The sequence below is a fragment of the Lutjanus erythropterus genome, chromosome 1, assembly GCF_056507025.1.
Source record: "Lutjanus erythropterus isolate fLutEry1 chromosome 1, fLutEry1.hap2, whole genome shotgun sequence".
Classification (NCBI taxonomy): Eukaryota; Metazoa; Chordata; class Actinopteri; order Lutjaniformes; family Lutjanidae; genus Lutjanus; species Lutjanus erythropterus.
The window spans coordinates 38,598,952-38,611,149 of NC_139317.1; the positions used below are offsets into that span (position 1 = coordinate 38,598,952).

Below are 12,198 nucleotides of genomic sequence, written 5' to 3' on the forward strand. Positions count from 1 at the left end.
TCCATCTTTATCAGTACATTTCCCTACGATGTTATCAATATTTCTTTGGGATTAAAAAAATATCATATTTGATTTGAAATGTCATGCCGCACAGTGACATTCCATATCGTAATGAAAGTGTGAGTCCCTCATCTGGCTGTCCCACTGAGACATTTCTGTTGTTGCAAGTCATAAACTGAAATTACCACCATATGGCAGAACCACCTACTGATATTAGCTCTGTGTAAAGTTATGAGACATGGCGATAATGAAAGGTCCCTGTGCTGCCATCAGCAGCGTGCTTAGTGGACCCAAGCACACCCATGGGCGCTGGAGCTGATAACACTGTTGTACTGATGCAGAGGCCCACAAGAAGACAAACTGAGCCCAAGCTGAGCTCTCATTATAATAAATAAACAATGGCATGCTGTTTGATGAGCCACTTACCGCATTACATGCTGCTAAAAATGTCCCTCCAGGCTCCACCCCCCGAGTTAATGTTACCTGTCGTGCTTTCCATTCTAGCACGCTACATATGTAGTCTGCAAAGATTCAATTGTGGCAGACATACCATTTAATTTTTTGAAAAAATGGGTTTTCATTTTCACACAGAGGTAAACAAAAGCAGGGTTCTCAATTATAGCTGACATCAGCTGATTTTGTCAACAGAAAAGACAACTGTTGCTAGGAAATTTATTCAGCTGTAGGTTGCTAATTAACACTATCTCCATGAATTGTTTTACCCAAAATGCCATCTCCAGCTGACTTTATATGTCTCCAGCTGGCCTGAAAAGAATAAAGAAGAAGAATAAAGTAATAGCATTGTTCTTGCATTGCAGGGTGAAGCTAGTTACAATAATAATTATATCTTATGATGTGTTTCTACAAGAGAAGAGACTTTCCACGGATGAGGACTAACTTTTGGCAAACAGGCTAAACTCCTGCCAGTCTCATGTAATGAATTTGTCTGAAGTTTAAACTTTCCCAAACCGAAGAAAGAGCCTCTATCATTTAACTCACGAGTCCTCAACGTTTTGATTACTGAGAGCCAATTTAGGGAGCCAGCACATGATTGAGGGCCAAACAGAAAACCAGTGAACTTGTCATAGGATTTGTAATGATGATCTCACAGAATTTACCAGTTTGCAGATAAGGAAGATCACTTTATCTGTCCCTGAAGGACCAAAGAAGTAACAGTTGATCCATTTTCCCTGAAACCTCCTTCAGTTAGCTGTTAGTTATCATTCCAACCTGACAGATGCTTGTTTGGGGGGTGCAGTTTGATGCAGTAGCCCAGCAGTGTATTAAATATAGGCTATTTGAAGTATTGAAATTGAATAGTCTAAATTTAATGCATGTATATTATATTATTTTGGGGCGCAAATTGTTTCTGAGGGCTGCCACTGGCCCCACTTTGAGAACCTTTCTAGCTTTGTGGCGTCCATGCATCCTAATTTTGCTCTTGTGCATCCACCTACAGAATAATTGGAAAATCACTGTTTTTGAATTTTGTTTGGTGGGCAGTAAATTGCTGGTAGTGTCTAACTTTTTTCAAAATAACAATTTCATATATTAAAGTAAATAATGGAAAGTATCACTGAGCCCATCAAAACAGTTTTATGTCTTCTGTGGCTCTGGAGGATCTTGGTCAAATAACCCTGATGATGTCGTCAGTTTTATCTTGGTCTGGCCTGGGAGACACTGCCATTATGGGAAATGTATAATCCAGAGATTTTAGAGCTTGACCCCTGGAGTAAAAGTCAGTGTATCTCAGCCCTGGGCGCTCTGATTTTGACCTTTCCCTTTATAATCTGTCTCTTGTGAGTCATCTGAAGTGCAGTGCTACAATGCATCACCAGAGTACCTGCTGGACAGGTCAGAATATCTAGCAGTCTTTTTCTTGGTGTGGATTGACTGAGTATATAGCCTGGTTTCTAGACAAAGAAATCAGTGAGATCACTCATTGACTTAAAGATATTTTGATCTCAGATTGATGTTTTTTGTTTTTTTCACAGGTACAGCACCACACTACTCAATACAATGCTCCAATGCTTCTTTCACCACCAGCATTTCTATAGATTGGAGGTGGGCATTACAAACTGTAATTCCATACTATCACCAGCTCTACAGCAGAAGTGCTGTAGTTTAACCAGGTCAGAAGTCATGTCTCATGAGTCAGCCTGTTCCCACAGTCTCAAGATGAAAACTCTGAGTCAAGTCAGATCTCAAGCATAAAGCAACTTCATGAGCTGAAAAATGTTAACATCAGCAGTGGAGGACACCCAGCGTACGGAGGCTGGGAGCTTGACATTACACTCAACTCCGACAGGGTTTGGCTGAAGAAGATGTGCTTAGAGAAGCTGGGGTCAAGTTTCACACTTAATTGGTGGGAGGAAATTCTGTGGTGTCAGTCAAGTCAGAAAAAGTAGAATTCTCCCACAGGTTCAATTTAGATCTTTCAGTCTGATTCAGCTCAAAACGACAGCGTTATTTTACTTGAAGTTTTTGCACTAATTGTGGCATTAGAAACCCCGCTGCACAATTACTCAGGTATACAGAGCAATAGAGATAAATAGCAATCTTTGACTGCAGTAATTACCCAGTTGTTTCATCAAAGGGCTCCACAGTTCGTCAAAACAAAGCAGCGGAAAAGGTCGTGGCCTTCTCCCTCAGCCGTCTCTGAAAGGCATTTAGAGATGGCAGCAGGGAGAGCACAAGATCTGCAGCCTATCAGTTTCCAGAGCATTTCTTTGGTGCTTTAGATAAAAGCTCCTTACCGCTGTGTCGCCTGCTGTCAAAGTGCACCGACTCGAAGATGCAAAGAGAAAGAAGATGGACATTGATTTCTCGGCTCTGTTTGCTCGGACACGCTCGCGGGTTACCCTTTATATGTGTGTATGTCTGTGTGGTGTGAGCTGAAGCGTCTGTACTGTTGCGTACATGTGTGAATTGCATTTTTGATGTGTCTGGCTGAGTGTGAAACCTGAGTACTTATTCCCTTTGTGACAGCCTATAAATTCTAAATTTAAATGCCTTCCAATCTAAATCCCATCCTATCGTGAAGCAGCATCAGAACACCCACACACTCAAGTGGCACTGCAGGAAATCTGCCTATCAAGCCCTCCATGCCGCATTCTTCCACCTCAAACCAACCGCAATTCACAGCGTCAACCAAAAGGTGGTGCTCTGCTACTCCAGTGTGCTTCCTCACTGTTTTGAAGAGGCTGAGCTGAACACAACAGGAGGAAGCAAGGGTTAGGGCAATTAAAAGCAAATACACTAAGAGAGGTAAAGAAACAGTCTCTATGTAAAAAAAAAAAAAAAGAGAGAAATGTTAATTGAGGATTAAGTGGCATTGCAAATCACTTCCCTAACAGACAGGGATGAGACCTGCAGGAGAAAAGCCAAGGGAGGTTGGAGGAACCTCTGCACCCAACACTTCCTGCCTGCAGAATACCAATGAAGAAGGACAACACGCAAGCAGCCTATCAAAGCATCCTTTCATTCCCTCACATTTCCACTGACCGCAGCACAAACAGCAAGCCTGACAGGTGGGAGAGATAATAAAAAGCTGTATTTAAAAGCCGTATTTTATACTTCTGCAGCAGCTTCAAGGTGTGAAAATGTACTATTTACTGTCAAAGCCTCTTGCCAAACTTTTAATTCACTATAGGGACATTCCTCAGTTTGATAGGTGCTTAGACAGGAAGAGGTTCCTGCGCATTTTTATAGCCGCGGCCCCAAAAAGTGTAAATGTAACTGTTGGTGTCACAGAATGTGCATAACAGATTTACTTTTACAGCAGATGCTGTTATCCAGAGGGACTTAGAGTAAGCATGGTGCAGGTAGGGGTTCAGAAACTTCCCAAACAGCTCAAACTGATAGCGAGTGTGTGTGTTGAATTTGGGATTAAACCTTCAGAGACTGTTTCTTTTACCACTGGTTTTCCCCAAAAAATGTCTGTTAAGGATTAGACTAGGATAAAATTTGGAATTATGTTACTGGTGCTTCAAAAAAACAGTGTATACACTTGAAATTTTGTCATAGAACAAACCTCACACTGAGAATAAGATTAAACAGGGCCGATACTTGACCCATACTGCTCATTCTGCTCTCATGGAAGCATCAGCTCTTTTATACATGTTATATAGGAGTGTCCAGGGGTTTGGGATTTTGGGGGGAAGGTTGTTAATAGCCTTACAGGATTAATGAAGGTACAGTACCATTAGACCCTGCTGTATATCTTCTAAATGACGATTCACTTTCTTTCCTTACAGAAGAAGCACACAAAGTCTGGCTGTCAGACATATCTGCAGCCAAGAAGATAGTATTCACTGGATTCTGAGCTTTTTGGGGGGGATATTTCTCACCTGGAATTATCATCAACAAGATTCAATGACGCACAACCAAACTCAATTTTAATGTGGACTCACTTGATATATAATGTGAAAGATGTTCTGTCTAAATAAGGACGCTGTGTTCGGTGTTTCTATTCTGTTGGTTGGTGGACAGAAGAGGGCTGGGACAGGGATGGGGGCTGAGGGATAGATGAGTTAAACATTGAAGATGTAATTGTTCGCGTTTCACTTAAAACAATACTCACATCCTCATATGTGAGTATTGTTGAAACAGTTGTTAGTTGCTGTAATTGTGCATCACTTGAAGTAAACCCTTACTAGTGTGACTTCTGAGCAAGGACTAAGGGACAAAATTGGGCGTCAAAATCCACAGTCCTTCTCCAGGTGAAGCTAAAAGCTTCTGCAGTCGCTGTAAGTAAAATGAAGTAAGTCACTTTCAAAGTTAGAATCTTTTTAGTACAAAATTTCTTCAGACAGCATTTCATCGGGCCGTGGAGGAGGGACAGTAATACAAAGAAGGGATTTCGCACTAAAAAGACCAACTTTGGAAGATACCCATCGGATTTGACTAACTCTGTCTGCTAGAGCCCCATTTTAGCTTCTGATGAATTTTTAACTGTATTTTTATACAAAACAGTGACTGCAGAGTCTGACCCTTGTACTCAGGTTAGGAGGCCAGGGATTCCAGTATGGAGAGGAGAAATGATTACAGCAACAAATAACTCATCAAATGTTTGTCCACTGTAACTGTTGGTCGTGGTAACATTGTGGAGGGATTTTGGAAATGCAGAAATGGCAGTCATAGGAGCAATGTACATATACAAAAATGAAATTCTCTTGACCTCACTTTGTGTCTGACGAAAACACAGAAAGTAGTCCCCAGATAATTATGGTTAATTGCTCTATAGCTGTGACTACTTTCTGTATTTACCTTGTGACAACTGTGCAACAACTACAGTAGGTTTGTACTGTGACTTCACTTGGACTTGAGCCCACTGACTTGAAAATACTTGATACCTCCCAAGCCCAAATATTAAAAGTATATTATTTTAAAAAGTGTGCCATAAGTCAGTTCATTTCTTGAACCAACTACAGTTAATGTGATTTCCTGGTCGACACTTAAATCCACTTTGCTTAAACCAATCAAACAGCATCCATTCAAGTTGCAGGAGAGAACCATGAAGACCTAATGTTATGTTACTGATCTCTAAAAAGGGAAAAAAATGATACCAAAATCGTCATTTTGTTCACTTAAGTTGTTTGTGGTCAAAAAAGTGAATTGCAAAAATTGCAGGTAGAAAATGATATACAGAGACACAACGTCCAGCTTCGTTTGACATCTGAAGTTGCACAAATAACAAGTTGCACAAGCTGAAGTTATGTTGTTAAAATTGCATTAAATTTGGCAAAAAGCATGCACATTCAGCCATTTTGATTTTAAAGGGGATAATGCATGCTTTTATTACCTGGTGAACTGACTACTGTAATGTTGGTCTTCCAAAGGAAAATATAGCTCTATTACATTTAATACAAAATTCAGCTGCATGTGCTCTAATCAGGACGAGATGGAGAGCACACATTACACCAATTTTAAAGTCTCTGCATTGGCTTCATGTGGGCTTTAGAATTAATGTTAAGGTCCTTTAAATGGTTTATAAAACTATGAGCCATCTAGAACGCTCAGGTCTTCTGATAGAGGCCTTTTATTTATCCCCAAAGTCAGAACAAAATCTCAGGGTGAGGGATCTTTTCATTAATATGGTCCACATCTGTGAAACAGCCTGAGGGCCACAGAGAGTGTCCATATATTTAAAAGCAAACTCAAGCCCTGCACTTATAGTCTGGCATTTAATTGAACTTAACCTGTTTATTGATTGATTATTTATTTATAAATGTTTGCCTGTTTTCCTGTTTTACTAATTGTTATATAATTTTATTATTATTATAACATATTCATTTTTAGCTTCCATACTGTCTTCCTTTATACACTTAACCTTTAATTTATTTCATATTTAATGTTTAGAGTTTATATGCATCGATTGATTTTATCTTTCTATTGTTAGTTTTCAGCCAACAGTGTTTCCCCACTTATGACAGTTCCTCTTTGTAATGAATACTGTTCTTATTTTCGTGCTTTATTTAATTACAGTTCTTTCCTTTTGGTGTGTGTGTGTGTGTGTGTGTGTGTGTGTGTGTGTGTGTGTGTGTGTGTGTGTGTGTGTGTGTGTGTGTGCTTGTTTATAACAAGTGCTATACAAGTAAAGACTCACTGATTGATTATGGCTTCTTTATGACTTGAAATTCAAAGTTTAGGACGTGGAACTTGAATTGGGACTTGCCAGACATTTCCCTAATCTCCAACTGGTGATAAAAGCTGGTAATAAAATGTTATTATGACCAATAATCATATTTGGCAAAAATATTAGAATAAGAGCCAGGTGGAAAAATACTGGAGTTCCCCATAAGGGTCTTTTAAGACCTTAAGTCCTGTCCTCATTTGGACAGGTGTTGCTTTTAACTGCAACATGTGGAGAAAACGAGAGCCTCTACAAACAAAATGCCGTCCACCCTGCTGTCCACTTTGGCTATCAGATATGAAACATGGAGAGAACCAGCTAAAAGGAAGGCTATTTTTGGGCAAAGCTGTGATTTGAAAGGGGATAAGCTTTAGGGTGTACGGGTGGGAATAACACATTGCAAAATGTAATTGCCACTCTCCCATCGTCAGGCAGCTGTTGTCAACACAATCAAACGGCTGCGAGGGACGAGGTGAGGTGAGCAAATGCAGCCTGCAGCACCGGAGATGGTGGTGACTCCGAGATAAACAGATTCTGTCGAGGAAGAGAACGTCTGGCTGGGCTTCGGATTTAATATTCCGCACAGCGCCCGCTCTGACTCACAATTGCATATCCATCGGAGAGGCTGAGCACTGCGTAGCAGAAAGAGGCAGAGGGGAGAGACGGAAAAAGTAACAGGTATGACAGTTCAAAGGCAGATGATAGACCTGGAGGGGAGAGTTGTTTGGTGTAACGGACATAATGGGGGCGGGGCAGGGTGTAGGCCCCGAGGAGAGAGCGTTGTTAGAGAAACAGATGCGACGGATACAGCAGGAGATGGACAGAAGGTAGAAAGGCCTAGAGTAAAGAAGAGAGCCCAGAGAGATGACACGATAGGAGAAATTGTTTGTTTATAGAAGGTGGCGCAGAGATTAGATGCCACATAACAGACATGACAGATGAAGAACAGAGGCTAGGGAGGAGACCAGGGTTTGAGTGATGGATATGACAGAGGAGAGACAGACGACGGGGGAGATAGCAGACTTCAAACAACACACATGCAGATGGAGGACAGTATCTAGAGGAGAGACCAGGGGTTTGAGTGACGGATGGGATGGGAGTGAAACAGAAGTTGGAAGGGAGGTATTGGCTGGTGTCACAGATATGACAGTACAAATGGTGTAATCTGCTGTAGATGAAAGGAGCAAAGTGGACAGGATGGAAACAGCAGCTAGTGCTGGACTTGTTACTCACAAAATGTTCAATAGACTGGGAGTTCTTTCCCCTGTTACTGACAGCGTATATCTCTACTGCTAACAATCAAGTAACCAAACACGTGATTCAGATGTCACTGGAATATTTACACCTACAAAAGATTGGCAGTATTTTCATCCAGGCAGAGTCGACTCTTTTTTTTAGCCAGCGAACCTTCCTTAGAGTGTAAAAAAAATACAATTTGAAAAGTTGAGATCACTCAAAATTTTGAGGCAACTTGCTGCAACAGCTTTTTGAGTTCTGACTCCAACCCTTAAACTTTAAACTTTTAAAAAAAAGTTTTGTCTCCCTATAGTCTTTAGTTGAGAAAATGTACTTTTCTTCTTTAGATAAATTCACATGTTTCAGCTTTAGAAACTCAAAAAAAGTATTTCAAAAATTTGTCAGAATGAGCTGTGAACTTTGCTGTTATTTGAGTGCCTGAAAATCAAGTGATTTTAATTGAAAATATTAAAATATTAACCTTCATTTACTTTAGTTTACTCAACAGTTTTTGAAATACAACTTTTTGTTGGTTTATAGAATTCAAAGATTCAAGTTTCTCTAAAGAAGAAACATAAATTAGAAACAAATTATTAGCAATTTCAGAGTTTGAAACTTAGCTCAAAACTCAAAAGTAGTAGAAGTTGCCTTGAAATTTTGAGTTTTCTCAACTTCAATTTTTATGTGGTATTGCTTCATTTTGGATCCAGTTCCAAGATAGTTAAGTACTGGGTAAGTACTGTAGATACAAAGGGCTCATTCTAAGGTCATGAAAACAAAACACTCCAGCGACTATAAGGAACACATACTTAAATACACATACATACATGAATATTATACTCCATTTCTGCAATATTCTACCAAAAGAATCCCAATAAATCGTACCTTTAAATATTTGGTTTATTGGAGTTTTGTTACTTAAAGTTGCACTGGAATAAATTTGATAAGATTTTGATAAGATCTGAAATGATTTCTTTTGGACAAGCAGATTCACCCATTCAGATTTGATGAAATTCTAATGCCCAGAGCACAAAATATGAATAATGAAAACCAAATCAGGGGTATAGGATTTGGAAAGTTTTGGACAGTAAATTTCACTTTTCTGTGGCAACTGGGCTTCCACAAAACATTAATATTTGACTTGTAAGAGTAGCATTACTGCTAAAATGCAGATTTACCTTTTCTAGCATCCTTCATAAACAGAGTCATAATCTTTTTACTTCAACAGAATATCACAGTAATGACAGTGCAGTTTACATCAGAAAGGCACCAAGGTGAACTGGAGAAATGATTCAAGCTTAAGTGACTTATTAACAACAAAGAGATAAAAAGATGTAGGGTAAGACATGTTTGTTGAAAATATAGATAGATTGATATCTAAAAGAGTAAACAAATGATGGGGCTTTTTGATTAGATTTATTAACTGTCATAATGCTGGTATCTACAGTATTAAGCTCATTTAAAAAAACCACCCTATTTTCAAATATCTAAAATAAACAGTTTCTCTGAATTTTTCACAGTTATTGGGATTTTATCCAACTGCATCTTACAGCTCTTTTATATTCTTTTCAGAAGCTCCTCAGTCCCAGCAACTCGTCTGCTTGTTTTGACCTCCAAATATTCAAATGCAGGAGTGAGGCACTTGTTAAGGCAATGAGGGAAGTGTTCCTAAATGAACCATTCTGAATATCAAAACATTTGGGTTATCCTTCATTTCTTACAGGATTATCTAACACACCCTTCTGAGAGCAAATCTGGAAGCCCCTAAGCCCCATTTGCCAGAGTGACATAGTGACAGCTCCACCATTAAGCTGATCAATCAACGTGAACAATCACCGTTCGACCGATCGATCACCCCAACCAATCCGCAGCCTTGCTGTGATTGATAGGACAATCAAGAGGAAAATCTTAAGAGCAGGAAATCTTGGTCTGACAAGCAAATGGACTGACTAAGCCAAGTTCTGTTGGGTTATTGATAGCTACAGTAACAGCTGAAATGTAATCAGTGAGGTTTCAATTGAGCGTTTGCAAAACCTTTCCCTTGAACAGTGATTGTCCAATGATAGCTTAGCAACTGTAACTAGGCACAGCAGGTCTTTCAAGCTCTAGAGTTCTGCACATAATGAAGCATGAAGAGAAAGCAGTCTGCATGGGGTTGCAATAAGAGCGATATACCAAGTAATTAGCTTGGACAACGGTGTCTTTTCAATAACTCCTCCAAAACCAAAAACACAAAACCAAAAATGTAAGAACTTCATGACAGAATAGATTAATTGCCAGTGACTTCCTAAATTATATATATTACGGGTGTAGAGTACCAGCAGCTTGCCGGTCCTTGATGTTACATAAATCATGTGACATAATCCTAAACTGCTTGCAGACTCGACCTATACGCTTGTTTTTTCTGGTGAGAATGGGAAACACATCAACACAAAATAATAAGTCACTTGCTAGAGCCATAACCCACCACTAGAGGTTGACATCTAAAAATATCGGCTATATGAGTTGGAATACGCTGCTTGCACATTCGACCTAGATGCCTGATTTTCTGGTGAGGACGGGCTGGATGAACACTGCATTTGTCTGTTCCAGCGGGAGCTACAAATGTTAGCATGCCTGGCTAATCACTTACCTTCAGCAGTAGCACAACATTGCAGCCTTTACAAGGCCAATACCCAGGATATCATTCGATAATTACATTGTTATGCAGGGTTACAGGTTGTGTTACTACTCGGAGAGCTGGTGTAACATCGGTCCCAGATAAATGTCCCTGTCCTGCTTTGTATTGGATTCAGGAATGTTCACCTGGGGTAACTTTGTCAAACTCATCAGTTCGTCTTGATTCTTTTTTTCCCGATGTGAGCAAAACAGACTGTTTGAAAACCTGACAATAAAGGAGAAATCTAACCTTTGTGTTGTTTGTCAGAGTAACTTCTCTCTATAAGCCTAGCATCTATAGCATGCATAGCCTAGTATCACTCTATTAACTATCGTCTGAGGACTGCCCATTGTTCTGATGGCCCATTATTCTGAGACCCCAATGGTTGGAACAATGTCCCATTGGACGGAAAGCCAATTTGTCTGACAGCCTGTTATTCCAAAAACAAATGCTTTTTGCTCCCAAAACACACACTCTCCCTGCAGTTGTTAAGGTTAGTTGTTAGAGTTAATGTGTTATATAGGGAGTGTGTGTATTTTCAGAGCAACAGGACTTTTTTTTAAACTATTGGATTTTCAGAATAATGGACCTTCAGAAAAATGGCATGGCACCATCTGAGCAGTGTTATGTAAGGAAGAAATAAAAAATAAGTCTGAATTACATTTTTCTTATGTATTATGTACATCTACATGTATAATCAGCTACTAACAAATAAACTAGTAGCATAAAACAATGCAGCTTTAGCCTCAGTCTTTACATGGCAACGAATAAGCATAGCAACATGTATGTAGCTAATAATGAATGCTGATGTTCCCTTATTATGGATCCTGCATAGATGCATTATAATGAACTAGATACAGCACGCAAAGATGGCGCCCATCCTGTCCAATGAGAGTTGCTCACCTGGTGCAAATGCCAAAAAAGGTTTTCTATTCTCGGGGTTTGCTCCCTGGATTTGTGGCACACTTAACAACAAGCAACAGCATCCAAGGGCTGTGGGGCCTTGTTAACAGTCTGTTAATTTGGTAACTGTCCAATGTGTGACCAGTGTGTCTGAGTTACCTTGACCAGTTCCTTCTGAGGCCAGATCTGGATGGGCTCCACCTGCTGGGGCGTCTGGGTCTGAATGCCATAGGTGTTCAAAAACACCTGCAGTCTACACACACACACACACACACACACACACACACACACACACACACACACACACACACACACACACACACACACAATTAGAATATTAAATCAATAATTTTATGTAATTTCTATGCAGCTGTTCACTAATTTTCAGCAGTGGTGCCCTTTCAGACTGGATAATTGCCTTCACTACCTGCTGCTTGAGAAATACACAACCCTTGTACCCTAGTCTCAAATCACCCACACAAAAATATGCATTTGCTTGTTTCTAGCTTCATATTGAAAATCGTTTCTTTATCTAGGCTACAATGCAATTATCCCCTTATAAATCTACTGTGCTGTGATTCTGCAGCATCTGTTGACCTTTAAATCTGTCTATACAGGTTTACCTTGTAAATCTGCAGTTTTATGAGTCTACAGCTCTTGAAACTATAGCTGTATCAATAGAAGGCTAATAACCATTGGCCTTATGTTCTTATAAATATAAAACTCATGTAAATGGGGTCTATTGTAAATCTCTATCTACAGTGAA

At 39.7% G+C, this 12,198-nt stretch overlaps 1 protein-coding gene across 2 annotated transcripts in view; it reads right to left on the minus strand.

Moving 5' to 3' along the window:
* phkb (phosphorylase kinase, beta) overlaps positions 1-12,198 on the minus strand; it is a 156,557-nt gene that overhangs the window by 26,241 nt on the left and 118,118 nt on the right. For both annotated transcript variants that reach the window (XM_084721285.1, XM_084721293.1), the window contains one exon: positions 11,592-11,685. In XM_084721285.1, the coding sequence (XP_084577411.1) occupies positions 11,592-11,685 (94 nt within the window). The remainder of the gene's footprint in view (positions 1-11,591; positions 11,686-12,198) is intronic.